This window comes from Idiotropiscis lumnitzeri, chromosome 11, assembly GCF_059441095.1.
Source record: "Idiotropiscis lumnitzeri isolate Australia: NSW breed Sydney's pygmy pipehorse chromosome 11, RoL_Ilum_1.0, whole genome shotgun sequence".
Classification (NCBI taxonomy): Eukaryota; Metazoa; Chordata; class Actinopteri; order Syngnathiformes; family Syngnathidae; genus Idiotropiscis; species Idiotropiscis lumnitzeri.
The window spans coordinates 5,521,339-5,536,583 of NC_142401.1; the positions used below are offsets into that span (position 1 = coordinate 5,521,339).

Here is a 15,245-nt window from a genome sequence, read left to right on the forward strand (position 1 = left end):
TAAAAAATGTAACAAAATACAACAAATTCTAAAATATGACGAAGGGCTTTTATTGCTAGAAGAATTTTGACTCCACTTTCATAAAATTCTTTTTGCTTTCTCGAGCCACAATAACTTAAATCTCGCCTGAATTTTCTTACTAAAAAAATGAAAACAATGTGACTACCTTTTTTTTTTTTTTTTTCAATGAATCCTGCTTTGTATAAATTTATTTTTCCTCAAAGAACTATGACTTTACACGCCAAATATTTTCATTCTTGGGGGTGGGGGGGGAGCTTACAACTCTACTATTCAGAATTTTCCAAATTCATTCATTCATTCAATTTCTCAGGTTACCTTGCTAAAACAAACTTTTTTTTTTATGAGTAAATTTTCCCGTAAACTAACAGTAAAGATGATGACAATCACCATGAAATTTTGGTAGTTTTTACTTTAATTCAGTTGCATTCTCCTCGAACAAGGGACACAAGTCCCATGCGGTCAATGTAAAACATAAAAATAAGACATAATAAAGAACAAATAGATATTTAAAATAATACTAAATGACAGCAATTCACAATACATACATATGTTCAATATACACGATAACACTTTAAAAAAATCATCATAATCCAGACCATTAACAGTTACACGCACTGGACATTTCATTAGGTACACTGTCTCCGGTGATGCAATAGAAACAAAAAATCTTTCTTATAGAATTGATTAAAAGTAAGCCTTACCTTTGTAAAGGCAGATTTTTCTTTTGTATAAAATTCATGTGTGTCAGTGTACCTAATAATGTGGCCAGTCCCGGTATCAGTTACATTAATAAAAAGCATCTTTACTTTGTTCGGTAAATCTCGGGAAGTGCAAAGAACTAAAATGCTGGGTGCATGTTTTTGTGTTTGTGCATATCGTGCCCCGTAAATGAAAATATTCAGCAGTATAAAAGGCTTTTTTTTCTTGTATTTTTTTGGGACTGCAACTTGGTTAAATATGTAAACTGTTTTGCTTTATGCAACTTGTCCATTTTTTTTTGTCTGAACAACAGTATTGCATACAAATGAGACGTTCTTAATGATAATTTATTTGGGGAAAAAAAAGAAATTTAAAAAAATAAATAAATCAAGCAATATGGACCGCGCCCGTCGCTAAAAAAAGACCGTCTGGCTGAATTAATGAACACATGTACATACATTTACACTAGGTTTGTGATATTGTGAAACATCTATCTCAGTGCACTCAATTGTGCTTGTCTGGGAGTCCTTCACTCACCGAATGGTAGGAATGGAGGAAGCAAGATCGCAAAAGCAAAAGTGACAGTGCACCTTTTTTTTTTCTCCTGCAGGATCCATTGATGGCTTGTGCAACATTTCCCTTCTAGAACTCTCTCCCTTTCACTGAAAGACAAAGCAGGAAGTTGAGAGGTAGCAAACAGGATGTGGATGACAAAAGGTAGAAATCACAATGTGCAACTCTTAATAGCGCATGCAGGTGTTGCCTGATGCAAAGCTAAGACTTTACGAGTCTGGCAGTGCATTTTAAAATGAAAGTTTTGATCATTCAATCAGAACATTGATGAAAAAGGTCACAATTCTTTGAAACTAAGACAAAATGGCCGCTCTAGTTTTGCATCTCTTACCGGTGGGACAAATTTTGGGTGAAATTGATCTCTCTTGACTCTAACCCAAAAGTCAAACTAGCCACTCTCATTTTGTTGGCCTCTCATATTGGTTAGCAGTGAAGATTGCTTTCTATAAATCACATGTCAATTTTATCTGAAGGCAGTAATGTGGAGGGGGCTACAGATTGCCAGTAGTAATCTCTCTGCGTCAGGCTCCTCTCTGGACAATCCACAGCAATTGGCTGTTTTGCAAGCCTCCGCTTGCCTCAAGGTGGCGCCATTCCCATTGCTGTCATTTCTTTGTACGCCACTCAGCCAGTGAGCTCCACTGGAAGTTCTCGGCTACACAGTGCCTCCCACTGGCGAGCCAGCAGGGAGATGAGTCTCTCGCGGCTCTCGGCTCCCGGCACGAAGACGCACCATTGCACCTCGCCCTCTGCACCCCCGCACGGAGGCGGAGGCGGGCCCTCGCCCTCAACCCCAAAGTGGTCCATGGTGAGGTGGCACAGCAGGTCTGGGCCTGACAGGTCGTCGAACACCAGCGTCAGGGCCTTAGGGTACGTCTGGTAGCCGAGCAGAACCCGGTCCAAGTCACGGATCCGCCGGGCTTCCCGCAGCTGGTAACGTTCCCTACGGGAGAGGGGCGACCAATTAACAGTCAATTACAGACAGAAGCAGGGCAAAAGAGCACGGAACAGGAAGCTCACCTGGATGGTGGCTCCTTGGCAAATTCCGGAAGAGGATAGCTGACGTAGTCTTCGTCCAACAGGAAGACATCCGTGCTGGTCAGAATCAGCGTTCGGGGCTGGAGGATGGGAGATCTGTCGCAGGACTGGCTGTTCTCAAGCTGAACCTTGTTGTCAGAAAATCCATTTGAGACTTCATCTATATGATGATCTAAAATTAAAATGTCCTTTTTCACCCATGACCGCACATTGGGGGGAAAAAAAGTAAACACCTGAAACACCAACAGGTACAGCAGCACGTTGAAAGAATGCGAGGACGAGGAGGACAAAGACGAGGAAGATGAGAGTGCCGCACTGGTGGTGGTCTTCCTCTCAGCCACAATGAAGGTGAGGTCACCCATCTCCTCCTCGCTGGGGTAGATGAATTTCACCCGGCTGCTGTGCACCAGCTCGTAGTTATGCATCTTGCCTGCATGGGGTGCGGAAATGAGAGAAATGTGTTTACGTTCATTCAGATCAGTCAGGCCAAAAAGCAGCCATCTTTAAAAAAATAATAATAAAATATTTGTGAGAAAGACAAATTCAAGCTCAGATGATAGATATATCTTTTTACAATTTAGAGCAATCAGAATTGAATTTAAAATGAAAGACAGAATTTTTGAGAATTTTTTTTTCCAGATTGGAGAACCAAATTTATTTAATGTCTTGCTTTCAGAAGATTACATCAAATTCTTTTCTGCATTTATCACTGACAATTTTCATCACATCTGCCTTAATTTGTTCATACCGGACCTCATGATCATATTGTTTTATACCCTGCAATCAGATGAAATTTGAAATCTGGATGAAACTACCAGTTAATATCCTAAATCATAGACATTCAAGCACTGAACCCAGAGTGAAGATGGAATAATGATTGGTCGTCAGAATCCGGTGTCACCTGAACTAGTGCTGGTAAACTGCGAGTAGAAGTCCTGCTCCGAGGGCTCCGGTGCAGGAAGCTTCTGCTGCAGACTGAGCGCCGACATCAGCTCCTGCAGGAAAACCCCCGTGCCATAACTGTCCCTGCTCAGGCAGCAAACGATGTGCTCGGCCGAGCGGCCTGCAGAGCCAAAATGGAATGAAAAATAAATAAAATGAGCAGTCAAAATACACAAATGTTTTGCAACAAATAGAACAGTAATTTTTACAATTTTATAGTCATTTTTAATCATTTGAATACTAGGAGGACATGCAAATAGATTACTTTAGAACAGGAGATGCGGTTTATTAAACGTCTGACAAATTGCGGTGGCTGAGTTTGTGAAAGAGATTGAGAGGAAATATTAGCATCCTAGTGAATCAGACCCACAGTGCATTTCCCAGGACGTCAAAGACTGACCTACAAGTCTGAAGTACTGATCGAACAATCCCACATTGACAGAGAGGAGATCGACGAGTCGGATAGTCAGGCAGCAGCAAAGGCACATGTTTGCATCTGGCGAAGTGCTAACATCCATTTCTGACAGACAAGAAAGACATACAAGCGAGTCATGACAACGGCACTCAGAGCATTTTCCCAATTTAAAGATTGAGGATGATTCTTCTAATATCGAATTGCAAGTATTTTGAAGTCATCTTTTGACGGTTTTACACTGTAGTGTACAGGAGCATCGCAATTAGAAAATTGTGGAAAACTGAATTAATATGAAAAGTTCAATGAAATTATACACTTCCCTCAGCGCACCTGATGATCTCTCATAAGATATTGTTTGAGAATCACTGCTTCTATGTTAAAGCAGATTGTTACCTGCGAGGCAATGGTGTGCAACGGCAGAGTCTTCCAACAGGAAATAGACGCAGTCAGTGGAGAGCAAGAGGCAGCAGGCCAGTTCTGCCTCAGGTGCAGTGTAGAGGACTACAGATAGCCACAAGACTTGCCGCACCTCGTCCTCCTCGGACTTGAAACAAATGAAACAACTGGAATTGACTCATCTTTCTTGATGTCCAAGTTAATAATACTTCAAGCATATCAGAAAACACAATCCCAAAACTGTTTTAGATCACGACACACTCTTACAGCATTTTGCCAAAAAATAAAGGGGTTACGGATAATTCTATTTTTTTTTAATGCATCCTAAGTCCGTTAATACATGCAACAAGGCTCTTGTAAATTCTCACGTTAGCATCACAGGCTAAACATATCTTCTCCTCGCCAGAAAAAAAGTTTGTGTCTGAGTCAAGATTTCTAAATTTCTATTAGCAGCACGAAGTGAGGGTACTCACCAGTGCTATATGTCTGTGGAAATAAGTCATCAGCTGCTCCCCATCAAGCCCAGCCAGGAGCTTCAACCCTGGGGAGAGACCCAGGGAGAGGTGGGGGGACGGCTGGTTCTCTTCCAGTCGGAGATGAGAGAAGCTGCAAGAGGAGACAGATGCTTTATGCTTCCAATAAAGATAGAACTGTTTTGTAAAATCTGAAAAAAATATTTATTAAGCCAAATAAAGTGAAAGTCTCTCACACACACGCACACACACACTATCATACTCCTGTAGATGTGTGCTAATAAGGAGCATTGGCAACTGAGTGACATCAGCCGCTTTCAGTGTGAGCTTCAGCTCCTCGCGAGTGTTTTCATTTTGTATTTCTGTGTCTTGACAGTCCCGTTTAATAATATAAGAATAAAATGGAGAAAGCAACATCAACTGTCAGAGTAAGTGAGTGAAGTAGAAGTGGATGTAGCGGCTTACCTGCTGGTGCTTTGTGCTCTTCTGCTACGGCGACAACAGCACTGGTCAGCAGCATTCCTGTAGTAACCTGAGGAACCAAAGTAGGTGTCAATCAAAAGCAAGGGTCGGATACGTTTTTGTAATCATGGGGTATCATTAGATTAGATTTTTTTTTTTTTACCGGATCAATGTGACTATTCTCATAAAATTGTATTTTAGTTCTTTATTTTTGTAAGATTATGCTTTTTTTATACTCCAGTCAATGAGACTCTAATCAAAGAAGCAGTACCGTATTCTCATGAATGCATTCAGATTTTTGAATTACAATAAACAAATGATTATTATTTAATCAGATGAGCATACCAAAAACACATGCAATTTAATGTACCAATTTCAGAAGAAAGCGCCTAAGCCTAACCACTCCCAAAAAGTACCCAATCACTGTTCTCAGGCTAACTGAAAGATTGTCCTCACCTTGTGTGGCTTCATCTTGAAGCTGCCAGCATCTGCATGGCAGAGGCAGCGCCACCATCTTCAGCCCCTCCAGAGCCACTCTCCGCCGGCTCAGCTCCTCCAAGAAGGAGCTCTTGTCCTTGGCCAGCGGAAAGAGCAGCAGCAGGCTCCCGCCAGCCAACAACAGCTCCACTGTGTGGCTCAACCTGGACACAACACCACGGGTTCAAATACTGTGAACCCCTGTATATTTGCGCGCTAATACTATTGATAAGCATCATGTGAAGGTGGTTTGTTCGAGTTGTCTAATTAAACGACTGAATTGAATCGTTTATGTACCATGGGTTCATAATTGCGTACATGCTAATGTTGATGCTTAACGATCATATCAGTTTTAATGATCCAATCAGTTTTAAGTGCAATCTACACACAAACCCCTTTTACCTGAGGTGGTGTTCAGGGTGCCGGCAAGACGTTCCGCCAGTCGTCTTCCCGGCCTGAGTAACTTTAAGGTTGCGGTGAAGCACCACCGAGCCAAGGGGTACACGGACCAGCCTGCACGAAGCCCGATGAAGGCCGGTGGGGCTCCTCTCTCTCTCTGCGATCTCTCTGACATCCATCTTCAGCACCCAAAGGTGTCGGTGGGTGAGGAAGAGGAGAGATGGGAGCTTCTCCGTGTTGGGTAAAATGTCCGACAGGAGTCGGTCTGAGTTGGAAGAGGGAGAGGAGGGCAGGAGGAGGCTTAGGTAGCCTCCCTGAGCTCCCTGACCCTCCTCTACTTCCCATGAGTTTAGGAGGGAGCGGGGTAGAATCTGAGGAGTCTCTGCGACCAGCTCTGTGATCTGCGTCAGTTTTTTCAGCTCAGCACCAGTTTTCTGGAGCTCCTGAGCCTCAGAGAAGAGGTAATAGCGAGCGGCGCTGTGCTGCAGTCCGAAAGCCAGACAGGCGGCGGGAAGGTCAGCATGCGAGGAGAGCAGCAGCTGAGAGAAAGGCAGCAGAAGGGTCACCTCAAGGCTGGACACAACAGCTTCTGTGGATGGACTCTGGTCTTCGTCTGTAAACACATAAGCAACCGTGTGTACGGAAGGATTTGACTATGGATACCAAAGTTACTGATGCCCGCCAATGAAAAGAAAGGGCATTCTGATTCTGATTTTACCACCTTTGAGAACCTCACTGCATTAACCCTCCTGTCGTCCTCATTTTCTGTCCACACCTCGTGTCCTCCGGGTCAAAATGACCCGGCTTCACTAAACCCCCTATTACAAGCAGCTTATTTGAATTTTAAACACCAAAATTCACAGCTTACATGGAAATGTGAATCAAAGAAATTTCACTTTTTCCACTGTTGGTGCCAATTTAGGAAAAGTCATAAAATTTCAAGTCAAAAAAATATCGTGCAGGGGATTCTTTGGGGCGTCTTAACACGGTGGTGGGTCATTTTGACCTGTTGACAACAGGAGGGCTAACCAACTGTACCAGTTGATACGTTAACTTGACCGAGCTGGGAAACCTTATTTCATTACGCAATGGTACCAAAGCTTTGTCGATGTCACCAGCCTGGAGAATCTCATTCCATAAACCAAAGGCACCAAAGGAATTGACAGGCTAACCTGACCTGCAAAATTAACCTGACTTCATTAAACAATGAAAAATATTCCGTTATTTACCTGCATCCAGATTGGTCCCTTTGCCATCATGTGATAAGCGCAGCAAGCACAAAAGATTGTCCGTCAACACCACGCACACAACGCTCTGCTCCACTGGCTTTTCCTCCTCTTCCACCTTAAGACAATAGCACCAAAGCACATTGTTGACATTCTCTTCCTGCCGCGGCTCATCACACGGGTCCGAGGGAGGAACACCGGGCCCAATGGGAAGAGGGGCGAGCGACGGGTCCAGAACGGACTCATCCAGTCCCATCTCGAAGTAGCCATCCCCGGAGAGAGGACAGCCCACTTGCGTGCCCTCCGCATGGGATGAAACCTCTCTGGATGGACAAACTTCTTCCTCCTCCTTCTCCTCTTCCTCCTCAGCTTCCACATTAATCTCATCTTGATCCTTCAGGGCGGCGTGGAGGCGTTTGGTGAGCAGGCCCGTGAAGAGCTGGTCGGTGAAGGTAAGGGAGAGGAGGTGAGAGGAGAACAGAGGACACCAGGTGGCGCTACAGCTGGGGCAGGTAACTTCAGGCAGTCTAGAGGAGGAAGAGGAGCAGGAGGAGGAGCACGTGCAACTGCAAGAGGAACACATTTGACAATTTGTTTTTCTAAAAAAAGGGGGGAGAGGAGCTTCATCTGAATTAGTTGCTGACCATGGAGTTGTGTTAGCAGAGGTTTTGCGGAGACGTTCAGGAAGATGGATGGCAGGGTCTTGGATCTGCACACAAACATTCAAACAATAATCATGTTCATACGAGAATTGTTACGTTTCAAACGCTTTAACTCGATGTAGTTTTCAGTCACACAATTCTTTCTTTGAAGAAAAAAAAATACCGCATTTATTTATTCCAAGTAACTAAATTGTTGTCAAGGTAACAAGTGGGGTGTCTGACCTGGGTGCTGTCAACTGGCGAGAGGCGCCCATTGGAGGAAGTTGCGGGAGGGAGGATGATAGGCGGAACAGCGGCTTCTTCTCGGCTGGTCATTTCTTCACACAAAAGACACAAGAACGTCAGTAGAGTTAAGTGCCTCGAGTAACTTTTATTGTGAAGAAGTCACCAGGAAAGGAGCTTTACTAAAGGTACGCACACCGACACAACTTTGAATTTTATGCGATTTAGCAGAATTCAGTCGATTTCAAGTCGACACCACCATCGCTCAGCCATGCACAGCCTGACACACGATTACCTTGGCTGGTGCAGGAAGCCTGCCGGGCCTGACAGGAAGAGGCGGCCGCGGAAGAGGCGAGAGAATGAGGGGAGACAATGGAGGTGTAGCAAGAGGAATTGGAGGAGGGAGAGGAAGAGGGAGAAGGAAAAGAAAGGCAAGGAGGTGCAGCAGCAGACAGCCTGGTCTCCTCACTGATCTGACAAGAGGACAGAGAGGAGGAAGCCTTCAGAGAGGAGCCGCCATCCAAATCATCAACCAGAACCAGAAATACAGACACTTTGTTCTTGCAAAGAAACAACCTGCAGAATGGCGGCGTTGGCTACTACCTAAGAGTATTATTGTCAAAACCATACGGTAAAAATGTCTTTTGCTGCAGTATAGTCAGCCTACTGCATTCCGTACAGGTAAATGTGGATTTGGACTTGCGTGCCCTCGGTGTAGTACCACATTGTGCCACAACATACCTGGCAGCACTGAGCTCTACTGGAAGCGATGCAGCGTTATTAAGGACAAGGAGGAGAGGCAGAAACGAGTACCTTCTGCCATTTGGTGGAAAAGATTTTAATTGTTCTGCCTGTCACTATATGTAACCATTTTAGACAGATGAACCAAGACATTATTTGTCGTTTGAAAAGAATGCAAATATTCGGACCGATTAAGTGGAATTAGGTAATTTCCTCCGGCACACCTGGTGCCGCCTCTGTCAAGATGATTACTTGATTTGTGTTAATTGTTGTACAACAAACTTTACCTTCTTGCTGCTGCTGTTCATGCGGTCTTTGACTTCTTTGGCTTTCTGAATAGCTTTCAACACTTCCACCGTGTCCAACTCCTTCTTTGTGGTCAATTGACCATCCAGACACACCTGACACAGACGTGTGAGTGATTCAAAGAGTACACAACTAAAACAAATATAGCGTGACACTGGCGGTCGCGTTACCTCTGCCGCTCGGTCTCCAAACTGAGCCAGGACTTTGGTTCTGTAGTCGGGGTTAATGCAAATTGTGTTAGAGGACAGGTTGAGCTTCTCCAGGCAAGGCAGCGAGCCGATGTTCTTGATTTCCTCCAACTGCAGACGCACAAACACCCTTCTTCACAAACAAAACTGGCGAGTAACTCATTGTGCTGCTCCTGTGCTGTGTGCGCCTTGGCCAGCAGTTCCAAAAATTAACGCTTACTTGGGCTAGCTGGTTGTGGCTGAGGTCGAGATGGACCAGGGAGTAGAGCTTGCTGAGGCCCGTGAGCCGTTCCAGCTGGTTGCCGGCCAGGCTGAGGGTCTTGATGTTGCCCAGCCGTGTGTGAGCCGATTCCAGGACACACAACTTGTTGTAGGACAAATCCACGTGGACCAGATTGTACAGATGCTGCAAAAAACAAAAAAAACAAACAGGTTGCGTGGAATGAGTCAGTTACCCTCAAGTCTTAGACATCCTCAATAGGCTTTTAAATAGTCTCTGCGCAAATTTGGAGTTATGCGCCTTCGGGGTACAGCCATGTTGTGAAGCAAAATGCCGGGCAGCCCTACCTGAAGAGATGCAGCGTAATTAATAGCAACAAGCAGAGGACGGCCTTTCAGCGTCACGCAATACCACGTTTTGCCATTCTGATAAACTCAGATTTTCAAACTAACCACAAACTATCGTTGATTTTAACTGCAAGATCTTTTGTCATTAAAACAATTGCTTCAGATATTCTGTGAAAAATATTTTTTTTTTTCCTATAGTAAAATAGTGATGGGGCGATGCGTACCTCTAGGTTTTCCACCGAGGAGAGTTGGTTGTGGCTCAGATCGAGAAACTCCATCTCACGGATCAGTTTCTACATGCAGTGGCACATGGGAGAACATCAGAGGAAAGAAAGGCGACACAGTGGTGGCAGGCAAGAGGCGTGTCTCACCACTGAGCCGTCGATGGCGCCGATGGCGTTGTGGCTCATGTCCAACGTGGTCAGGTTTCGCCAGCGCGGCACCACCGCAGTTACGGGGCAGCCGCTGTCCGAGCCCTCGGCTTCCCACTGAGGGAACTCGCTCGCTTCTGGCACAAGAACAAGCTGGTGGACAATGATAAATAACATTTTCAAATGAACAATTTTCTTTTATTAAATAAAAACAAATTAAATTAATTAATTTAGCCATGTTTTCCAAAAATGTTTAAATTGCATTTAATAATTTCTAATTTCTTATTCATTTCTCACTGGATAACGTATTTAAGGCATATGAAATAAAAATATAGGAGTAAAATAAACTATTTAAAAATACATTGTATTAAAATAACTTGACTGAAATGAATTACAAAACACGTTTTAAAAATAAGAGCATGCCATTGTATAATTAAAATCAACTATTTTCTTTATTCTTTAATGTCTTCTAAAAACAGCAGGCCCAACTGTCCATTTGAAAAATCAAATGTGTCTGTTGAGCGCAAAGCCTTTCCCAGCCGAGCCCCGATTTAAAGCGCACCATCATGTTGTCGGTGGAGTGGTGGATATTCAACGTAACCAGGCTGGACCTCAGAGACGACAAACCTCCAACTTGCTGAGCAGTGCACTCGCTGATCTGAGGACAGCCAAATAGAGACAAACCTTACATTTCTAGATATATATCCAAATCTCTGCCAAGGCTTATTAAATATTTGTCACCAAATTGTGATACACAATGTTTACTTAATTTATTAATTTGCATTATAAGCACCCCTTCAATGCATGCTAGATGCCAAGGTGGTGTGTCCACTACCGCAAGTAGACAAAGCCATTTGAAACGATAAGTTTTGCACCCAGTTGTCACGGTAACAAAGGCCAGCTTGCTACTGGCATACTCCATTGGCTCATTTGCATGAGACGGGCGTTTAGTAGTGTGAAAAATTGCACAATACGTTTGTGTGAAAATGTAAATGCATTTACCTCAATCTGAAGCAAGGACTTGAAAAAAGACAGATCAAAAGGGAGATTCTTCTCCAGGATGTTACTGCTTCCAACTGGACCTCTGGTGCCACAGACCTGAAATGTGATTGGTGACAATTCAAAAACCAAAAGATGAGTAAAGTGGAGTGACGTGGCGCACGTGGCCGACCTTGAGGTAACGCAGCCTGCAGGTGAAGTCCAAGATGTGACCCAGGTCGGTCTTGGCGTCGCCGTTGCAGCACGTGGGCTTGGCCAGACGCAGCTGCTGGGAAACGGCGTGTAGCTGCAGGGGCCGCAAGGAGAAGACCTCGCCGGCAGCCAACAACTCTTCACCTACCAACAAACGTCATTTGGCTTTTGTTCTTATGACAAATTTGTCACAATAATGTAATAAAGCATGTATCAAATCAACAACACCCTTACGTTTACTCATTCACTGCCATGGGGGTTTCGATACGTCAATTGCAATTTGGAATCCAACCGAATATATTTGTCAAGTACATTTCTCAACAAGGGAGCGCGGAAGAGGTATATATTGTTTGTGAACCTCATTTTTGTAAACTATTGTAATGACTTATAGATCCCTGTAGATGGCAGTGGCGTATCGCCTGGATTTGAGATCTGCACTGCTTTTGAGTAGATGATAAAGATTAGGTGCTGAATCATAGCTCTCCATGTCTATTATAAGGAAGCAAAATACCAACACATTGGAAGTGGGACTAGTTAAGGCATGTCAGGCTCAACCAAAGTACAATATGTACATGTAATGTGTAAACAGAATATATGTCATTGTAGTTAGGAGAATGCGCGTGTCACGATAATGATAAATCCACTTCTTTTGCCCAAAGTGAAGGACAGGCTCTAGCTCATCCGTGAGGCTAATGAGGCCAAGCACCATAAAAGATGCATTGTTGGGGTATGATGTGGGATTTCATCAATTTAAATGAAGCAACAGACGAATTGATCTAAGTTAGAGCAAAGAGTAGAAAGGCAAGAGGCAAACCTTTATGAAACAGCTCCTCTGCTAACGCAGCCGTGATGCCGTTGATCTCCTGAAAGAGCAAAAACAATGCATAATGTTATGAATCCTTGCTTTCATTTTGGAGGCCTGATTTTTTTACATGGACGTATTGACGCCAATATTGGCCCGACTTGTCAGTGTTGCCGAGCACACAAGAAGGCTTATTGATCACCTTGTGTTGTTAATAATAGCTTACATAGCAGAATACGCTTAGTCGATTATTGAACCCGTTTTACACAACACAACAGAAATTTGCAAGTGTACAAAAGAGACAAACACGATAGGGGTGAGACTTCAAAAACGGACCATCCGTCATCGATAATGGTAATTAAAGATATCTGTTATGTTAATTTATACGTTTCTTCGTCATTTATATCTTTCACACTTTTTTTCTATGTAACGCAAAGTTTATCTCTACAAAAGTTATTTTTGTGCATGTAGTATTTTGAGGTCTGGAACAGATTAATCAAAATTGAGTTTGCACTGTATTTGTATTTCTTGACTTGCAAGCACAACTCTGCTTTAATGAATGGCAGTATTGTTGTTTGGTATTGCAGCTGTGATCAGTTTCCACACTTGGACGGCCCGTGGTGATGTTCACATGTTGATCAGCATGGCTCACATGGCGACATTTTTGGCAAATGGATGGAACAAGTGGCTTAGTGCTACACTTGCGCGGTCACAAGATTAACGGATGACATGATTACTGGTTAAGATTAGACACAGCGAAAAGGCATGTTGGCAAGACGGACTGCATGTTGGAAAACATTAATGTCAAGTGAATTTGTTTGATTTGGATGATGAAAATAAAAATACAATAAAATGACTGCACAAGCAGCGAGTCAAGTAATGTTTACGCCCTGCTTAAAGGTCAGAGAACTGTAAAAGAAAATTATAATAACTGCTTCATAATAAAACAGGAATAAAATTAACTTGCTCAACCTGAGGGACGCATAAGTGAAATGCAAAGGGAGTCACCGAGAGTTGGTTTGTAGGTATGTCGCAGAGGAGAGAGATTATACACACCTGCTGTTTGTATGTGTTGCTGCTCTGTATGTATTTGAAGAACATTTTTTGAAGGTTACCGAAACAACGCAAAAAGCATTTATTGCTTATTTGAGATTTTTTTTTTAGGCTAAACATTTTTTTAATTACCCCAATTTTTTTCCCAATGCATTTGTAATGGTAATCGATTCTGTGCAGATTTTTGCGGTGGAACATTACGGTGTTTAAATGCACAATATTTTTTGGGTTTGTTTAATTTGTAAGTTTTACAGTAAATCTCAACTGGGAGGATCAAATAAACATGGGATGACTAAACTCACGTAGAGGTTGAAGTGAAGGAATGTGGCCAGGGGAGTGGGTGTGGCCCCCGGGAATTGCCGGAGCAACGCCTGCAAGTAGAGCTCCAGCTCCTTCTGCCGACGTTCCACCAGGCTCTTGGAGTTCTTGCCCAGCATCTTCTTGGGCGGGAGCAGATGCCGGTCCACTTTGTTTTCGGCCGCCAACTGGGAGAAGAAACATGTAACTACAAACATGAGAACACTCGCTACGAGCTACTGTTCCACGACATGGACCCACGCGCTCACAATGCAGACTAACTGACAGCATCTGATGACGTCAAGACACACATCCAACGCATAAATACTTCAGTATGTGGGAAATACTTGACGCAAGTATAGCAGCCAAGTCCTACTTTGGACATTGTTCCAAAAATATTTTGGAGGTCCGATTCCCATGTTTACCTTCTCATGGAGGTCGTGAAAATCGCTGTAACGATGTTTCACCGTCCACTTGTGCTCTCCATCCAACACTTCAATGATGTACACCTGAAAGGGCAAACAAATTACTTTGTCGTTGAGCGGCAGTGATTCAATAGCTCACAGTTATTTTACATATTATTAAACAATAACAAATGTACATGTGAGGTGCAGGCATTATTTTTGGCCATGTTGGGTCGCCATCGTCACATGCTATGTGGTATCTATGACTTTGATTGTGTATGGCTTGAAAAACCAAAGGCTGTCCTAGTTAATGTTGTGTGAGACAGAGAATGAGCAACACACCTTACTCTATACTTTTATAGTTTAATGAACTGCTCATTAATTGTTATGGTGCTAAATTGCTTTTTTGCATGTTGGTTTTGTTTCGTGGGTTTGTTTGTATTTGTAGATTAATTTTTGTTGATGTTTGTTGGTTATGCTGCTGAAGAATGTAAATGTTATTTCATGCAATGTTCGATTGCCATTGTTATTTTTCTTTTTGCCTATTTGTCGATTACCAGTTAAGGTACTCAACAATGCTGATTCCGAAAAAAAGTGTTTTTGTCCCCTTCGAATTTCGACCCATAAAATTTACGAGGGATTACTGTACTTTGTTCATTTGAGAATATGTACGTTTTAATTGCATGCTATTTTTACACGTAGTGTATTTTTACCTACAATATTTGCAGCGAATTCGACTGCCAGAGACAAATTCCTTATATTTGAGCATACTCTCGATACTGATTCTGACATCTCTGTAGACTCCAAACGACGGTCGAGTGAAAACGAAACCCGAGGACACAGAAATTCTAACAATTGAACGATTCAAACACGAACCGTTTTACCGACAATATCTCGCCGACGTACAACGACAGAATAGCCACAAGCTAAGCTAAGAGGCGGAAACCAATCTTACCGTGTAGTTTTCCACTAGCTCCGAGCCGACAACACACACTTTTCTTTCCGACAACTCCTCTGTGAACGGGACGGGTTCCATGCTTGTAAGCGGGGAAAAGACAGCGCTCTGTCAGAGGGTTAAGAGTGTCATTTGAATCGACTTTTTACGGCATAGCTTGAGTCTCTCCGCTCGCCGTCGGCCACCATTTAATTTGTAGTCACGCCAAGCAGCTGACTTCTTCTTTTACTCGAATGTGATAGGCTAGACGTAACTCTGACGTAATTGTTTCCCCTTAGCTCATTTCTTGTATCGAAGTTCTTTTTTCTGATCAAGTAAGAATGAGACTATTTTGGAAAACCATGAGAGGTACATGAGCTACTAGT

General features: G+C 43.2%; 1 protein-coding gene across 3 annotated transcripts; it reads right to left on the reverse strand.

Annotated features, from left to right (window-relative positions):
- Positions 1–412: 412 nt before the first annotated feature.
- nisch (nischarin) lies at positions 413–15,081 on the reverse strand. Of its 3 annotated transcripts, none has more exons than XR_015845849.1 (26): positions 14,881–15,081; positions 13,947–14,030; positions 13,527–13,709; positions 12,184–12,232; positions 11,350–11,513; positions 11,181–11,276; positions 10,741–10,836; positions 10,179–10,331; positions 10,032–10,100; positions 9,461–9,646; positions 9,223–9,351; positions 9,034–9,147; positions 8,301–8,478; positions 8,006–8,100; positions 7,125–7,830; positions 5,899–6,508; positions 5,476–5,660; positions 5,023–5,089; positions 4,558–4,690; positions 4,082–4,232; positions 3,674–3,793; positions 3,233–3,394; positions 2,565–2,761; positions 2,314–2,459; positions 1,625–2,236; positions 413–1,382 (listed from the first exon to the last, which is right to left on the reverse strand). XR_015845849.1 is itself a non-coding variant. In XM_088309674.1 (26 exons), exons 1-26 carry the CDS (start codon positions 14,959–14,961, stop codon positions 1,918–1,920), a joined length of 4,395 nt encoding a protein of 1,464 aa, XP_088165800.1. In that variant the 5' UTR covers positions 14,962–15,081; the 3' UTR covers positions 413–1,917. The 3 variants fall into 3 exon arrangements, 2 of the variants coding, with proteins under 2 accessions (XP_088165800.1, XP_088165799.1); XM_088309674.1 differs by having other exon boundaries at positions 413–2,236; positions 7,125–7,687; positions 7,766–7,830; XM_088309673.1 differs by having other exon boundaries at positions 413–2,236.
- Positions 15,082–15,245: the final 164 nt, after the last annotated feature.